The 18,844-nt window shown below is 39.3% G+C and overlaps 2 protein-coding genes and 1 pseudogene across 3 annotated transcripts in view; 2 read left to right on the top strand and 1 right to left on the bottom strand.

Moving 5' to 3' along the window:
* The window catches only part of LOC6732660, a 123,814-nt gene that overhangs the window by 17,358 nt on the left and 87,612 nt on the right, over positions 1-18,844 (top strand). For both annotated transcript variants that reach the window (XM_016178153.3, XM_016178154.3), the window contains exon 3: positions 14,271-14,345. The gene's annotated coding sequence lies outside the window, so the exon portion shown is untranslated. The remainder of the gene's footprint in view (positions 1-14,270; positions 14,346-18,844) is intronic.
* Positions 639-1,119, top strand: LOC27206500. The gene is made up of 2 exons (XM_016178151.3): positions 639-782; positions 844-1,119. The coding sequence occupies exons 1-2, from the start codon at positions 778-780 to the stop codon at positions 1,016-1,018; spliced, it is 180 nt and encodes a 59-aa protein (XP_016025377.1). The 5' UTR covers positions 639-777; the 3' UTR covers positions 1,019-1,119.
* Positions 8,549-8,981, bottom strand: LOC27209306 (annotated as a pseudogene).

Raw genomic sequence — 18,844 nt, 5'->3', positions numbered from 1 at the left:
AGCATGACCGTTGCGGAAATGCTGCGATTTATTTGTATTTGCAGAGTCTTTTCCGCTCACTATGTTTGTGTTTTATTTGCAGCCAATTGATTTGACTGGCGGCGGGAAACTCCGATGATGGGTACGATTTTTTTTCCTTTTCGTTGCCACGGGCATTGTTTTTGGCGATGTGAAACATAAAAGCGTAACATCATATGGCCGGAGCACTCGTCCTTTGGCTCACGAGGCCATCATTGTTCCCACTGAGGTTCTCTTTATGTGGCATGAATGCTTTTATGACCGCGCATGAACATCGCACGAGAAAAAGCGGGAAAAACGCTGGAAAAGCGGGAAAAGGTTGTTCTGCACTTCGGCCACTTTCCTGAGCATCAAATCAGGAAATTGTTGCAATTAAAGTGAAAATAATGATGCAGCTTACAATAAAGGGAAAGTGCTAAATTATTGCTTTAATGCCAGCTGCTATCGACCTTTTTTTCTTTAGTAACCAGTGCAAATTGATTAGCTACTAAACATAATCGGATGGAAAATGGCATCCCATTACTCGTATATAGTAAAAACTTTTTGTTCAAACTAAACTTAAAGATTTATTTCGTCTTTTTTTATCAAAAAAAGTAATTAACGTTAAACGTAAGATTTTGAACAATCAAAGTGTGCCCTGATAAAGAATTTCAATGCAATACACCCAACGTCCTCTGAAATTTTCAGTTAAACCCCAAGCCTCCACAAGGAAACATCTAAACTTCCATTTTTATTTTACTTTTACAAAATAACATCAGAATGTTGTGAGTATATATTTGAAAAAATTTAAGTAAACACAATTTTAATAGCAACGCCTCTTGTCAGTGAGTCTTTCGATTGGACTTTGGGATTAGATTTGAAGAACTTTCGCGATGTGAAACAGCGTGTGGTGAGAAAAATCGGGGATCTGGAACACTATGGAGCCAAGTGGGGTCGCCTCATCGGCATCGAAGATGGCAAGGATGATGCTTTCATTCGTTTTATGAAGCAGAACATTTAGCAAGGTTAACAAAATTGGAAAATGGCGTGTTGCATGTTACTTTAAAGCCAGACAAGAATACACATGTTCAATATACAAAATGCATTACCTTGCGTAAACAATTCGAGTATTGTAGTTTTTTTTTGACACTCGGATCTCAATTATTCGCTTAGCCTTTATGATGATACTGTTGCCTGGACAACGATTCAACCGCAAAAATGGCGAAGCACAAAGAACGGATGGAAAAAAGGAAAACTTTGAAAATTTTCCACTGGTTCAGCCGAGCTGAAACATATGGGGGCACTGGGAAAACTGAAGTGAGATGGGTGGCGCAAAAAGAGTTACTGAAAAATGACATTAATTTTAATGCATCGCAACAACCGGAACAAAATGGAAAGCATAAAAATTTTGCACTTTTTCCACTCGATTTTTTAATTAAAAATTGTTTGTGGCGCGCATTTTGCATTTTTGAAAAGTGGACAGAGGATGTGTGTTGCCGTGAATTTTTATTGTGGCTTTCCTTTCATTGGGGACGAAAGGAATCCTTTACTTTCCCCGCCGTCCCGCTTGTCACTTGAACTGTCAATTACATTTGTGAACCGCTCATCCTCGAGCTTCCCCACATCAAACTCATTTTCGTGTGCATGCATGCGAAATTTGCCTTCGATTCTCTTATTTTCGGTTTCATCTTTTTGGGCCTTCCGCCCATATTGTACTTATATATTCCTCAGTGGCGGCATTTGATTAACATTTAAATTTGCTTTCGGCGTATGTGCAACTGACAGTCGAGTTTTCCTTGGGTTACGGCACCAGTACCAGCACCGCTGCCAGTTTTCTTCACGTTTCCGTTCGAGTTTCCCTCAGCTCGAGTGCAAAGTGTGTGCTTATGACACACAATAATCAATTGTTTTAGCCTCACTTATCGAGTGCCAATAGAATACTAGGCAGCCAGCCTCCTGTTCTGGACATTCGATTCGATTCGATTCGGTTCCGAGTCAAGTCGGGTTATTGATGGCGGCTCTGGAAATCGGACCTCACTCTAGCACAAATTTTATATTATTCGCTGCGGAAAATTGTTTATTGTTTATTGAAATGAAATATTGTTCTCGGGTGCCTCGGCAATTTGCATGCGTTGATTGCTAAACTGAAGTGTGCACTCCAAGGTAAATCAAAAATCTGTTGTCAGTTTGACAATTGAAATGATTTAAAATTGTTCCACAAAACAACAAAATGTGAAAAAATGCCCGAAGCATTATTGCCAAATTTTGTATTCTAGTTCATTAAAAATGCGACTTCATTTTCTGTTTTCGACATTGCCGCTTTTTTGCACTATTTGAAAAAAGCTTCAATATCAATTACTGATTATATGATAAATAGCTTTAAATTGGAGCGATGACATTCTATGAGCAATGGAAAAATGCTTACGTCAATTGCATGGGTTAAATTATGTTAAAATTCCTCTTACTAATTGGAACTTAGTGTATGGGAAATAAAGTTATTCCATTTCCGTTCTCAACAATCTCGATATAGGAATATAGATCTCAAAATCCAGCCTAGATCGAATATTGCTCAGCATGCTCAGATCGAGATCGAAGCATTCTCAGAATGACTTTGCCTTCCTCTACTGGTTTCTTTTGAAAATATCAAAATTGAGACCGTTTTCGTATCTAAATCAAGAAGGTTTCTTCTCATGAGTATGTACGCTGAGAACAACCGATCTCGGTTTTTATCCTTTTCAATTTTTATGGGTGTATGCAGCATGCGCTGAATTTTGCTCTCCATTAAGCCGTTCCTCTTCAGGAACCTATGAACTTAACTCCGAAACTGCAAAATCTGCGCCATGTGAATGTGTGCGGGGTGTAGCTAAAGAAAATCCTGGCCAGAATGGTGGCAAGACTAAAGTACGTGTTGATTATGGAGCGTGGTTGTTATTATTATTGTTGCAGCAACATCTTCTTCTTCGTTGTTGTGGTTAATGCTAGTGTGGCAGTGTGGCTGTGCAGGGAGTGAAGTAGGGGAACTTCTACACCATTTACCATATTCCACGACTAGCAGCAAACGTATTTTTTTATGCAAATATTTAAGAGCATCATCGAAGGCACGGCGAGTGCAAGATTCTTTCCACTCAACGGTGTGTGCATGTGAGTGTGCAATAATGCCCTCTATGTGTGTGCGGATGATGGGTGATGGCTGATGGGAGTAGGAAAATCCCCTTCTGCGTAAGCCATATGTAGATATATGTTTATGTCTGTGCACTACACTCGACGATAAAATCGTCATGTAGTCGTAATGTCTGCATCAAATTGCATTTGCCCAACGCCTCTGGCACGTCGCTAACTCTCAGTCCCTCCCACTTTTCGCAACTGCCCTCATTTCCCACTTTTCCCAGGAGTGAGGATATGGGGGTTCCATATGTGTCGACATCGTCAACGCAATGTGTATTTATGCATAGTTTAATGCGGTTCAATGTCTGGTAACGACATCAAAACACCAGTCGGGATGGAGGGGCGTCAAGCGGGAAGTTTCCCACTCACTCCACTCACTGTAGTCATAATCATAATCAGGAATCATAGTCAGTCGCAGAAAAAAAAGAAGAAGCTGCGTCTGACTTCAATAGATATTTTTATTATTTTCAAATTGAATTCGCATATCGTTAGTAACGGCAAAGACCAAGGGAAATCGGGAAACGGATTGAAACTGCGCTTGAACGCACGTTAACCAAATCGGATTTGCTTAATATATGATCCGGAATTTGAATTTGATTGCTAAGTGCATTTCATGTGCATATCGATGGTATGACAATGTTATGATAAGACCTAAGTGGGGGATTAAATAGCAATGAGGGGAAGGTGCAAGACTGGGCAGATTATGGGAATTATATAAAGATGTTAAGGTAACTGTAATGCCGAGCATAAAATCGTATAAATATGGAGCAAGGTGTCAAAAATTTTCAGAGCGCTTTCTTTAAAGTCCGGAAATACGACAGATACTATACTCCAAATGACAGTCTTATTTTCACTGCTAACGTCAAGGCAGCCCAATAATTATAAATAAAATTAAAAATCAAATTGGATGTACATATGATTCCAGTCATGTATTATTTTTATTTTTAAATTAACCAATTCAGTCTTCAACAAAAATTAAGACTGACATTTTCACTTAAAAATAAAACAGTAATAAAATGATCCGGGTTATCATTGAAATCGTGAGTATATTAGGCCCATCCTGGTCCCGACCTTGGTTTTTTCCCAACCCGAACAAGAAGCCCCATTTGTGTCATTTGCTTGTCTAGTGGCATTTTATCATTCTGCTGATTTGAAGTACCAGCAGAGATGTATTTCACTCAGTGTCCTGGATCTTGTATCCTGCGTATCCTCGTGTCCTTCGCCACTCGACGATTTGAAGATGCAAAAATGTCCATTTAACCGAGATTTATGGTAGCCAGCAGGGTTATTTATGGCAATTTGTTTTATTTACACGATATCTGCCAGTGGCCAGATGGAAAGCCACCTCCATTCCCTGGCACTAAGCACTCGCAAATAAATTTGCACAAATTATTATGGGTCATGGGGATTAAATTCAAACACGCCCAGGCAAAAAAAGCGCGAGATGTGCCTATAGCCATGGTTAAATGGATAAAATTCGATGGAAAAAGTTGAGGAGAGTGGAAATGCAGGGGGGAAAGCTCGCCCGCGGGTCAGTTTATCGCATTTATTGGCGCTCTATATTTTATACATAAATTCTGAGCCACGTTGCGTTGTTGCAGGTGCAGCAGCTGCACACAAAAACAAACTGGCAAACACGCAAACAAACAGAAAAATGAAACCAAATGCAAATAGCTTAATACACATTTTTTGGCCTGGCCAAAACAAGCTTTTCTCTCTCTTATTTTATCCGCCCTATATACAAACATATATCTGCATACATACATATAGATGGAAAATAGGGAGCCCCGGCAGCATAATGAATGCCACATAAATCCGGCGGCTCCGTGCACTAGATTTCATGGCTATGATTTTGTAATAAAAACGCATTTTTATTATGAAAATAAATTGCATTCCTTTCGTTGCTTTTTCTTTATTTATCATGTGCTTTTTGCGCTTACTTTGTTAAATTATTTGGAGAGCTGAAGTGGGTGAGATAAATCCCTGAAATCATTATTTAAGTTCCCACGAAAAAATCAGTCTTCAAATGCCGAAAGGAATGAATGGGCCGTGGACAATGGTGGTACTGTTCTGCCAATATTAATTAGTTAATTTGCGGTCAATGGCCCAGAAATGTGGGTAAAGGGAAAAGATTGCTTATTTAGCAGATTGTGCTTGGGTTAATGTCGCGTGTACGCACAGGGAATTATGTACGAGTTGGAGGCAAAAATAAAGATATTAAAGGGAAAACCAACTCTTAGATGATACGGGAAATAAAAGGTTAAACATATTCAAATTTGAATGAAGCGAAATGGTATAATTCGATTAATTATGCCATTTACATTCCGAACAAAATACACGCCCAAATGGGCGGTATTAATACCTTTCCAGGATCATCCAAAGGGGTAGATATAGAAAATATATTAAATTTTTATGTCTCGCATTTGAGTGCTTTAAAATTATGTAAGTTGTAATCGTGCCTTGTTCCGTGCCATTTAAATTGATTTAGTGTAAGCTCCGAAATATATTGCGTATACGCAATGTGAGCCGCTTAGCGTGCAAAACTGTTGCACGTTAAACGGGTTTTCGTGTCGTAAAAACCGCAAAAGCCAAGCAGCAACAAAAACTTCCAACAAATGGCAATGCAAATCCAAAATGGCGTTAGCTACAAGAAGAGCAGCAGCTACAACAATGTCAATCCCTTTTTAAAAACTTTTATTGTGCAGTCAAGCGAAAACAAAAATGCCCCAAAAATAAATACAACTACAAGGACGAGACGGAGACTGAGACACCCATGCAGACACCCAATATGGCCGCGTGGAAAACTAATATGCTTTAATGGCTTAGGACTTTCAGGACTTTGAATGGCTGCCCTCACAATGTTATCCTTTTGCTCAGCCTGAATCCCTTGGCTTTTTGCGTAAACAAGTCAAATGGATAAAAAGACATGACGAACAATTTCGCACTGGGAGAAATCATTTTCAATAATAATATGATTGTTTTTTTTAAAACATTATTGGCTTTTTAGCCAATTAAATCAAAACTAAATTTAAAAATATGACGTAAAAGTATAACAAAAATTAAAAATGTTATGTAATAAATATGAAAGCTGTATTTTTCATTGAATAATCTAATCTATGTAGGTGAATTTTATTCTTTTGTGCACCTACACATATTTTTAGCCCTCCTCCGATTTCCTCAGTGACTGCTGCATATGTTTGGCTTGACTTGCGTCTGCTTAATGCGCAAAATATTGCGATGATCAATAACAATCGCCTGTCCCCTGCAGCTCTTGGCCAAATCCCCTCCCGTTACGCCCCTGCAAATCCGCCATTAAAGCCCCATTGCCATTTGTTGTTATCATGTTTGGCGTCATTATTGTTGTAATTTATTTGCGCTCTGCACATTTTTCGCTTACGCCTTGGCTCAGTTTTCCCTTTTGTCCATTTGTACTGTGTGTGTGTGTTGGACTTTTATCAGTTGCGACAAATGTGGCAAGCTGGAGAAGCCACAATCAAACACACACACACATACTCAATTTCGGGTGTCTTGGTGTGTGTGCATTCGGAGTGTGTGTTGAGCGTTTGATCTTTCAATTATGGTTTATGGTTCAATAGTAATTGAATGTCTAAAGTGGGCAGTGTAGACCGAAATCAAAGTCGGCGACGTATTATGAAATGGGTTGACACCTATGTAGAACTTTAATACAAAGGTTAAAGTTTAAAGTGATGTTTACTCAAGACTTCAAAATTGGAAAGATACAGTAAATAAATTGTTGTTATGGCCGATGTCAATCAAGTAACGCATATAGACTTTTCTTTAAGTAGGTAAACTAACCATTCTGATTCTCAAGTTGAGAGAATTAATGAAAGATTATAAAGAAAGCTTTTGTTAAATTTTTGGAAAATTTATTTATTTATTTATTTATTATGATAGATAGAATAGTTTACAAAACTAGACTAACTTAGATAGTATAGCATTAGCTACGGGGCTTACAGCTATATTTATTTACAATGTTTATTTACAATCTTAATTTAGTTAATATCTAATTTGGTAACTAATTGCTGGCTTGTTATGTACAAATGCCTGTTTTGTTTTTAGATTTTGTGGTATAATTTAGTTTCTTTGAGGAAAAGTATGAGTTTTTGTATGTTATCTGGATTGGGTTTGCTAAGAAGGTCTAGAGGGTTGGTGTTGTTAAATATATCTTGTTTGGTTTGTAGGAGGGGTGGGCATGAGTTTAATATGTGGTTTAAAGAAATATCACCTTGGCAAAACGGACAAGTTGGTATTGAATTGGGATTTAGGTAGTGTTGGTGGGTTATGTTTGTGTGTCCTAGTCGAAGTCGTATTATTTTTATTTGGTCGAGTCTGGTCCAATTTGGGTGGGATTGTTTAAGGTAATCGCATGTGTGTGAGGTGTTCGTGTTAATAGATTGGTACCATGGACTGCAGTTTATTATGTGTTCTTTCTGTTTTGTCGCAAGGTCGGCTTTAAGGTGTTTTTTTATATCTGTGGTATTTATGTTTGGGGTGAGGATAAGTGGCATACTGCTTGCTGATTTTGCAGCTTGATCGGCTAGTTCATTTCCTTTTATTCCTGAATGGCCAGGAATCCACATTATTTTAATTTTAGGTGCGTGTTGCGTTATTAGCGATCGTATTCTGTTCGGGTAAAAGCTATTATTATTTGTGTTTTGAATTGAATCTACTGCGGATAGGGAGTCGGAACAGATAATAAATTTGCCTCTTCGGTTTTTAGTAAGTTCTATTGCTTCTAGGATGGCGATTGTTTCGGAGGTGAGGACGGATGAATATGGGGGCAGTATGCCGTATTTCAAGACGTCTGTCTCCGTTGTAATGGCGAATGATATTGTGTAATTAATTTTTGAACCGTCAGTGAATATGAAATTATGTGTTTTGAGGTTATTCTTTGTGTGTTCGTATAATTTTCTGTATTGGTCTGGAGATGTTTGTTCTTTCTTATGGATTCTAAGTGACGTGTCTATTAGATTGGGGAGGGTCCATGGTGGTCTGTTTTTATGGAGTTTTATCGGTTTGTAGGGTAGATTAAGTTCTAGGCTAAGCTTGATTGTTCGGTCTATTGTTGATGTTTTTTTCTTATTAGCTTTTTTAGGCTTCAAGATCTTATGTATTGGTGTGTTTTTGGAGAAGATTAGGTTTTGGGATAGTTTGGCTATTTGAAGGTCTCGTTTCATTTCTAAGGGGGGAGTATTCGATTCGTAAAGTAAGTTATTTATTGGGGTAGAGCGATAGGCGCCGAGAGCTAGACGGATAGCGGAGTTAAACGGTGTTTTTATTTTGTTTAGAATGCTTTTGGGAGCATGGAAAATATTTTACTTTAAGTTCTCAAGAAAAGTATTTTCTCGTCATAACTTTGGTACGACTCAAGGATTCACTTCCTCGTGTTTCCGAGGCAATAAATTAGAAAGGCCGAGGCTAGCACATACAGTTGACCTTCCCTAAGAGCTACCCAAATAAGCAGCATCTGCTTTTTGTAAGCCCCTCGCCTACCTCGTCCCTACTCTTTTCCAACTGTCGAGCATTAATTTGCGCAAATGACAAAAGCATGTTTGCTAATGGAAAACCTGTCTGTCAAATTTGCTTAAGTGAGTGAAATTTATTCTCACCTTGGTTTTTTCCACTGTCCTCTCGCTTTTCCGTTCCCTTTCCCTTTTCGGGGATGTCAAGAATGACTTTTCTTGTTGACTCGACAGCGGGGTTAATAATGAGCGGACATAATTAGTTGCAAAAGTGCAGTTCGTGTACCATACGTTTGTCGGGGCGAGGGGAATGCCAGAATTTATCATTCATCATCCGATTGTGAAAATCGTCTGCATTTGACACTTTTCTCTGGGCAAACAATAAATTTAAAGCCAGTCCGAAGTGAGACCAACAAATTATCCTCCAGCACACATGCCGACACAATTAGTTAGGAGCTGGGAGAGGAAAAAACCGAAGCACCACAAAAATAAAACTTGAAATGAAAACTATGCTCTGGTGATTTATGTTCTCCGAAAGTTTCCCAAAGAAACGAGCGAGACAGGTCCGGAAAATCCGAAACTATGCTATGCAAAACTTCAAAACAACTGCCAAGGGGATGTGGTGGGGGAAAATCGAGGGGGAAAAGGCCAAGCCGCAGCAATAAAAATTGACGGCAGGGCCAAGGATAAAGGAGCCTGCCTATAAGGGATACGAACTCGGGCCAAAACCCAGAGAAACAGCAGCTAAGCCACATGTGTCGCGCCCCGATCGAAAGCGCCGTAAATTAGGTCAGCGGGAAAAAAGGGAAAATGTCGAGTGCGCTGCGGAAAAGCGGGAAAGCCTTCAACCAGAGTGTAACTCACCCACAGCGAAACAAATCGCTGAAGCATACCAAATCATGAGGGTAAAACGTGCTCACACTTTACTAAGCTGGTCTGGTAGGTTTTACTTGCAGTGAGGAAAATTTTATTACTTTAAATTTGCCAGAACTATAGTTTTAAACTTAAAAAGCATTTTCAGTTTCTGGTTAACTGTTGAATGTTTTTATGACACAAAATGGTAGGGCTAACATGAGTTTAAAGCAAAGTAATCAAATTCAGAATTAAATAAAGTTTAAAATTTAATTCAAATATAAAATAGCATAATTCCATTAAATAGCATCACATGTTTTTTGTTCAGTGGGAAATTGGCTCATCTGATGAATGTAGAGATATATAAAACTACTCTTTTTTGCCGCAGTAAATGTATTTATCAATTTGCAATTGCAAGTAGCGCAGCCAGACAAAGGAGAAATCTCAGGGAATTACATTTTATTGCCATGCGGTTTTATATATTTTTCGATATTTCCTTCCCTTTTTTGGGATTTGTTAGTTTCAATGGATAGTCAGGTGACTAGACCTGCACTAAATAACTTAGCTCCATCTACTGCAGAGCTTCTGGCTTTCTGGGTGGGAAACTTACTTTCAGCAAAGTTTCAGGAGTTTTAGAGTGTGTGTGAGTCACGAATTCTTTTATTTTTACCCATTGCTGCAGTTTAAAGTTAAGCGAAGTCGTTGAAAAGTTGGCTTTGCGGCCAACGGCAGCCGGAAGGCTTCAAAATAAATGCGCTGTGAAAGTCAATCAAGTGTTGCAACATCGACTTTCTATCCGCTGCCCTCGTGCCACTTGCCACTTTTACCCCGAGTTTCCCAGGAACTGCATTTACATCTTGATTGCAATTGATAGGTGGTCGGCAGGGTAAGTCGACTGCTACAGGAGATAGTTAAAAGTGCCTGGCGTTTCCTATTAAATATTAATCACGCTGAAAGTGGACGATGGAGAGTCTGTTGGAATCGATTGATAATGGCATGGAGTTCAGTAATTAATGGGAGAGATAAATGGCTGCATATTCTTTAGTCCGGAAACCGCTTTTAAATGTTATATTTTAAGTAAACGCTGTAATTAAGTATACACCACAATGTTTTATGTTCTGTATTATGGGTGTTGTTGTACCCAAACCCTTATCATATTTTTCCCATTTTCTTTGCATTAATTTAATGTTCTTTTTAGGCATCTGAGCCTGAGCTTGTTACCTGCTTATATTTACTCTACCCAGCCTCTTTCTAATTTTCGTTTTTGGCCTACAAAATAATTGCATACTTTTTGGTGCCACCGAACTTCATTTGAACTCTCCGAGGTCCCGGAACCCATGGGAATAAGTTTCGGTTTTCTCGCCCCCGTTTGTGTTGCCAAACTTTCACTGAACTTCCCTTCATCAACGAAATGCGACTGTAAAATTATACAAATTAATTTGGGAGCGACAATTGCGTCAGAGTCGCATTTGAGTGAGAAAAATGGGGTGGGAAACGGAGGCTGAAGTCCCTGGGCGGGGGGATCTATTCCGGTTGCCATTTCCTGTTTTGGCGGCGGGCTGTGGGCGTGGCATCGCATTAATTATGCTCAAGTGTCCGCTGGGAAAGCGGCCAACACTTGTTCCATAATGACTTTTGTACCATCAGACGACACGCCCTCAAAAAATGTCAAAAAGGGGACATCAGGCTTTTGATTTGATTTAGAACCCGAGCAGCTTTAAGGAGCGCAACACGCAAGGGAAAATGAAAGGATTTTAATGCATAAAACAAAGCGTCAAGAGTCGAGCTGAAAATTTATCGGTCCAACAGCAGCAAGGCAATAGATCACAGATTTATGTCAGCATCATCACCCACCTAAAACAGATAGAGATGGCATGTGAAAAATTAAGAGAGGGCAACAATGAACCAACTATAAACCCGAAAAGAAAGTAAATAAAAGACAGAGAACAGGAAAAACAGCACTGAAAAGCGAACCAAACTGAAATTGGTGAGCGTAAAAATGAAATTGAGCAGCAGGCTCCAGTCTATCTATATGCGTGGTGTGAGTTGGGAAAAGTGGAAAAGCGAATTGGGAGCAAATTGTAAACCTTATCAGGATGGGTGGGAAAATGGGAAAACGGATAAACTGGCAGAAAGCAAACATGCAAATAAATCTGTGGCTCCCAGAAGTTGTTCCACTTAATTTGATTGAAGGAAAAACTAAATAAGCTGAGAGCGAAGGGGAGAGTCAAGCGACCCAACTAGAAGAAAACTTCTAAGATTTCCTCTCAGCGGAAAATAAAACTTTAATTTCTGCTGCAAAAGTTGTCAAGCAAAAGCTGCAGTTGAAATCCGAAGACGATCAGTCGAAAGATTTTATTACGTCCAGATAAGAGGGATAAACACTAACAATGTATTAAATTAAAAACAGTGATTAAAAATCACACTGTTTATATGCCGACACATTTATCTCTCCTTTAAGAACTTACTAAATACGTCGTATTAACTTGTTATTTTATTCAAATAGATGTCAAGTGCTTATTTCTCCAAGTGCGAAACTGAAACAAGAGTTTCTTTGTGGAATGTCATTGATTTATTTGCTATCTTCTTTAAAAGAATTCTTCTTTAATGCGTTCATTTCATTACTCATGCTCTCATATTTCGTTTGATTCCCCGCATTATTCAGCTGTGCCTGTTTGCTTTTATCTTTATTTTGCCCACTTTTCCTCGACTTTTCCTCCCACACAGACCACTTGTATTTATTTGTTCTCAATTACTCTCGCATCTCGGGGCCGCCAACATTTTTAAAGCTTAACAGCATTTTTCCACCCACTTGATTGTTGAAAATAATATAAATTTATACATACAACAAGGAAGAAAAGCGAAATTTTCTTATTTCCATTTCTGTGGCTTATTTCGCTTTAGCCCACTTCTGTGCCATTTGTTATTGTTGCTTTACGCTTTCGCACTGCCGCAATTTTAGCTATTTCTCTTACTGGGCCAAAGGGAAAAAGATGCCGAAACAGAAATTGTGGCCGGCAAAAAGTTGAAGTTTATTTATTCTGCCGTGGGTGTGGGAAATGTGGGGAGGTGGGAATGAAAACCACCTGCACTTTTTCTTTCACGTGCCAGCGACCACGAGCCACTTTTCCTGGAAAACGGGATGGAAAATGCCTGGACTTTCATTACATGGCCAGAAAACGCAGAAAACTTTTCACTTGTTCTCCCATTTTTCTTTTTATTTGCGGTTTCGGTGTTTTTGTTTTGGCCTGCGGCTCTGGCTGCAGGTATTTATATTTAAATGCGGCTTGCGGTTCGCCATTGCGCCTATTGTTATGCAATGAAAGTTTGTTCGCGAACAGAAACTCCCTTAACCGCGATTTCGAATGGCTCTCAGAACCTGCCAGTTCAGACAATTTTCATAAATTTTCTGGAACCTACCACCCGTCATGCGGTTTCATGTGTCTCTAGCAGCCATTTCTCAGCGACCTTCAATGTCAACGTTTTTATTGTGTTATTGACTTCTAACCACATTTTCGCACCAAATAAATGTGTCCTTGACAAAAAGGACACACGAGGCGGCAGATAAATATGGGCAGACACCGAAGAGTGAAAGAAAAATCGTTTACAAAACTCAGTGGACCATAATTTGTTGTGGCTGCCCCGTCGCTTGTAGTTTTCGGGGGCTACTTTTATTTCCAATATGGGCACAAAGCAGTAAATAGATATGTATGCATAACACACACACAGACACATTCCATTTTAGTATATGCCCGACATCTCTCATATATTCTAAACTGCCCAGGCATAAATATGTGTTTTTATACATCTATTTTTTCCCTTTTTTTTTTTGGTCCGTTGACGCAAAAAGTGTTTGGCTCGCCCACTTCTTGGCTTCCTTTCGGGGTTTTATTTTTTGCTGTGTGCTTGCAAAGTGAAATTTATTAGAAACGCAAAATCTGTTTGCAGATTGTGTATAAGATTTGATTATTTATGGTCAGTTGTTTGTTGTGGCCAGCAAACCAGAAGCCAACATTGAAAATTGGCTAACAAAACAAGCTAGCGAGCGCGGCGTACCAGCCAAGGAAAAAGCGTAAACAGATAGCAAATGTTGGCCAAGAGAGTTGATTTATGTAAATTTCTTGGTTTCGCCCACAAAAGTTCAGGCAGAATTGTTGTGGAAATATGGGAAATAATATTCAATAAAAAAAACTCTCTCAATAGCCAAAAATTCACATTAAAAAATAAAACCCCTAACTATGCCGAAAGTTTTGAACAAGAAAAACATAAAAGAGGCAAATTAAACCGTCAATGTTTAGAAACTATGTATGCTATCATTTTTTTAATAATTTCAAGTTTTGAATAAACAAAAGTATTTATTTCCCCAAAATTAAATAAGCCTCTATGGCTCTTTTCGCAAACAACTTTCAAATACGTGCATTGGTTTTGTGAAATCTTACTCCAAGTTTGTGCTAGAGCGAAACAAATCACTTTGGACCCCAGTTTCTTGAGAGAATTCCATCCAGCATTCTTGCAGCATTCGTCGGCTTTAGTTTCCCCATCCAGACACAAGTTTTGCATCCACTAAATTAAACTGCGAAAAATTCCCCTGCTCACACAGAAAACTCTTCAACACAAATTCAACTAATTAACTTAAGGCTCCTCGAGGAAGCAACCAAAGCAAAACCAGACCATTCCAGAATTCTCCTCCATCAACAACAGGAAAAGCAAATAATTTTCAACAAATTTAACTAACGCCGAAATAAAAAAACTTTTCCCCGTTGTTGCTTTCAGAATTAACCCGGCAGAGAAAGGAGAAATTGAGAAGAGAACCGGAGAACTGGAGCGTGAGGCCCAACTAAACAGGAGGTAAGTTGGGTAAACAACTCGAATCGCAATTAACGCCAGAGGGATGGAAGACTGGGATTCCCCCGGAAATACCTTCATACCATTTGGGAGTTTTTCTTTGCCATATACGGTATTTTATTACCACTCACTATTTGCATACAGACTCAAAAGCACTTGCCGCATGCAGGTGAAAAACTATTTGGCTATTGGGGTTACCTTAATGAAATACGCGTAACGAAATTTGCGTTTTCCATGAATAATGCATCATGATCCAGGTGGACACAAATGAAACTGAACTGTTGCTTCAGGCATAAAAGTGATTTTTTTTGTCGGTTACTGACAAATTGCGAATAAGTATTTTTTGACAGTCTGGTATGCTGTGGGAAAACTTTAACCCAACTGACATTAAGGGGTTAAATAGGAACTGCTCTTATTTTAGTATTTTCCTCCTTTTGCTTGTTGTACTTTGGCTAAAAGTTTTTTCGCTGAGTTTTCGTTTTTATTTCGTGCGTCCGCAAATATTGACCGAATTAACAAAAGCTGCTGCAAAAGTTTCACCGCAAACAAAGGCGAGCAAATGGCGGTGGCCAGCAGTCGTCCCTTCTCTCTTACACATCGTATGCCCATCTCTCTCTCCTTCTGGCATCCCGAAAGTGGGTTACTTGGAGCTGTCCTGCGAAGTGTCAACATGTCTTGGTAACCCAAAAAGAGGCGACTCCCTGCAGATGGAAAACTTATTACTGCCGCTAAGCTAATTTTATAACCACAGGTAGACAATGAGCAGGTGAAATTTAGGCATTTAGTTCATCAAGATTATTTAATGAGGAATAACTAAAAACTGGTACATCTGACTTTAAAAATATATATGTATATTCTTTTGTTGTATACATTTCGAATTTTAGCTTTAAAATCAATCAAATATCCTTTGTCCATAACATTCAGTTGCCTCAAAAAATATATTCTCTGAGGTACAACATTTTTAGAGAAACAATTTTAAAACAATTACTTTCACAACTACAGACAGAAAAATATTTGCATCATCGATTTACTTTGCAAAAATTTTTTTTAGAAATTCGACCAAAACAAACTTTTAGCTCAAACAAAATAGTTTTCATTCGGGCTAGAACCTACGGCCAAAACAAATTGTAACCAATCCGAAATATTTTCGAACTACAAAAAATAAACTAAAATGGAATTTCCAAGGGGGATTTGGGGGCAGCCCGGGTGGGTTTGGCTAAAAATGCGGCCATGTTTAGTATTTGTATTTGAAAATTCCGTGCACGTCCGGCCACGGGGGTACGTGTTTGGTCCTGGGAATCGAGGAGCTGCCCAGCAGATATCCAACCCGTCGGGCAGTTGGAGTCCAGTTAGTTAGAGATTCGGGTCGAGAAGTGCAGGGGAGGAGGTCTCTGAGGTTTGTCGGGTGAAATGCTAAAAGCAAAAAGTCATGCAACTAAATCCTGTCGAAAACGTTTTAAACTCCCAAAGAAACGGAATAAAAAGGATTTGTGCTAAAAAGCAGCGGAAAATGTGAAAGTCAGCGGGAGTTCGCTTATAAAGGAGACTAATGCAAGTGGCTGACTTAAAAAATCCAAAGTATGTGGTTCGGCCATAACGAACTCAAATGAGCCAAGAAGGGATTTTCTCGTCTCGTTTGCCCCGCAAAAGTAGCCAATAGTTTGTCATGCCCAACAGCAAACAGTAAACAATTCGATTTGGTCAAGTAACTGGCTGTCCTTTATTGTTTTTGGACTTCCAAATAAAATCTAACAATAGCTTTTAGATGTACTGAACTCTTTTAAGGATATATTTCATTAATTTTAAACTAATAATTTCCAAGAATATTATGCATTTACTACTGTTGTTGAAAGCTCTTATCCTTTAATTCTTGTTCCATAATTGAGTTTTGAATTTACTGAGCAGTCCGCTGTAATCCAAGTAGAGCACAAAATATCGGGATTCCCCATTACAAATCCTCCAGTGAAATCGGTTGGCAAATAAGAACTTATATTGCGTTGAGTCAGCACTAAGTGCAGACCGCCATGCAACATTGCTTTCGTGCAATGCAGCTGTACCCCTGTCCTTCCACTGTCACCCTCTTCCCCGTTTTTCCTAGCACATTTCCACCGCATTTGCCGCCCCAACCCGCCCCCTATCGGGCAACTTCAGAGTTGTCAATGACTGTCAGCGGCAGACAAGCAGAAAAGCGAAGCACGACATTGCAGTTGGTACCGGGGGGCGTCTGCAGGGGGACATGGAAAAACTCCACACTCGACAGTGAGCTGGTGACATTTCAATTTTCACACACGCTCTGCGGTTTTTGGCAAACGAGCAGCCCAGCAGGAAAACCCACAGAGGCAAGAAAAGCGGAAAGAAAATCCGAAAGAAATCAAAGCGATGCGATGTCTCGAGTGGAAGTCCAAGCAAAGGGGCGTGGCTGGGCGAGGCCACTTTTGACCGCAAGCCGCAAAGTGCAAATTAAAATTCAATAAAGCACTAAGTACCTAGCACGGTGTAACTTACAGTAATCCCTAGCTAGAGTGATTTATTATTTTATTTTTTTTTTTCCGAAGCTTAGATTTTTTTGTATTTATATATTATTAGTTTCTTTTGTAAGTGATCATTTTGTTAAAGTAAATAATTATATTCCCCATAGCGTGCTAGTGTATTTTTAATAACATTTTGGTGTTCTGGAAAATATTTTTCCGAATAGTTTGCCCTTTCGAATGACCTCTGTAGCCTCTGGGCGAAATTTTCTGAGTGCTGTAAAATTCTTTGGAAGCCAACTTATAACCCCAACTCTCGAACCACTCCTCCCCCAAATTGCGTACTAATTAGCCACAGAAATTACTCGGTTACTGGGAAACAGCAAATGGGCGTGGAACTTCAGGGATTGGGAATGTCTGGATCCTTTGTTGGGATTGTTCAAGGTCTTCTGACAAGGTCAGTCGTTAACCAATAGTCTCCTCTTCCCCGCACCTTTGGTTAAGCTTATTTGCACCACGTTTCGCCCCACACTTTTTCTCTATTTTCTCTGTACTGAAAATTGCATGCAAATTTCATAGCCTGGGGGCTATTCATACAAGGCTTTTCCGAGAGCAACAAAGGCTCAGCCTGCCATGGGTTTTTCACACTCTGCTCCTGCTGCTGCTTTTTCCCACGTTGACATTGTAAATAAATGGGTGTGACTGAAAACTGTGTCAAGCTGCAAGTGCAACAAATACAATAAAAACAATGGCAAACAGGAAATGTGCAAAAATTTGTTTAAAATTTCAACAGTTAAGCACCAGAACTGTGTTTTCTTTCGCATATGTTGCACACTTGTGTAACCACGTTTGGATGTAAACATAAACACATTTTTATTGTTGCCAGTGCGAATGGGGTCAAGTAATTGCAGAACAATCGCCTGCCAGTGGCCATGAGCTTTTGAAAGTGGTAATAAGTAAAGGCCGAGGTGCAAGCCGAACTTAACGAATTAATCCGTAATAATGTGACTGAAAGTGGTTTAAGGAAACAAAACGTGCTATATATTTTCAACAGCTCTCATAGTCATAATACCCATTTAAATTTACGTCTCACTCACTGGATCTTCAGACAGTCTACGTATTTGCACTTCTTTATCCTTGCCCTCACCGTCCATTTATATATCCTTTGCAAGGAATAAATCTAATAAAAGCATGGCAAACATATTCATATATCAAGGTGCCACATAATTTTAATGCGGCCAACAAAAATATGAGTATAAAACAAAATAAAAAGCAAGGAAACACAGGATAACCAAGTAGGCAGGGGGCAAAGGTAAGGGCAAGTGCAGCATAAAAGTCCCACAAGTGCATAAATTTCAAGCGGATTCTTTGGGGTTATGATGCTCTCAGCCAAGAACAACAACAACTGCCCCAGGAATGGGGTAAATTTAATATGCCCGTTGCACTAGGCAATGAAACAGCTTGTGGAACTGCAATGGTGCAACACGTGCATGTGTGGCACCACCTGCCGAGATTTTTGGACACGGCTGCATTTCCCCATGTCCCAGCATTTCCCACCAAGTTATGGCCACAATTCCTCGGCTTCCACTCTCTGTTTCACTCCTCTACACTTTTTATGCTTCTTAGCTTTTTCACACTCTTTTTTGCATTCACAAGTTGAGATTTCCAGGGGCCAACGATGCACACTGCAAGTCAGTACAGCCATAAAGTACATATCAAATAAAATACAGCATATTAAGAAAAAACATGTAAATAGTATATTTAATATAATTTTAAATATTCTCCACTTATTGCCTATAAGATAACTAAATAAATTATTATACAAAATACACTCTAATTTTTTGTCGTGTTGAGAAGAGAAATACTGTGCTGCATAAAAACCAAAAAGTGTCACCAGGACGACAAGGAAGCTTCAGCTTCTGTTGCTCCTTGGGCAGAACTTTGCTTCAGCTTGAGCAAATAAAATTTTCCGAAGCTCTGCAGGTGTACCTTGAGCGGTTTTCCGGGGTGAGCGAGGTGTAAGGAATATCTGGG

This window comes from Drosophila simulans, chromosome 2L (genome assembly GCF_016746395.2).
Source record: "Drosophila simulans strain w501 chromosome 2L, Prin_Dsim_3.1, whole genome shotgun sequence".
Classification (NCBI taxonomy): Eukaryota; Metazoa; Arthropoda; class Insecta; order Diptera; family Drosophilidae; genus Drosophila; species Drosophila simulans.
Note: the sequence above shows the minus strand (reverse complement) of the source record. Positions and strands in the feature narration are given on the sequence as shown.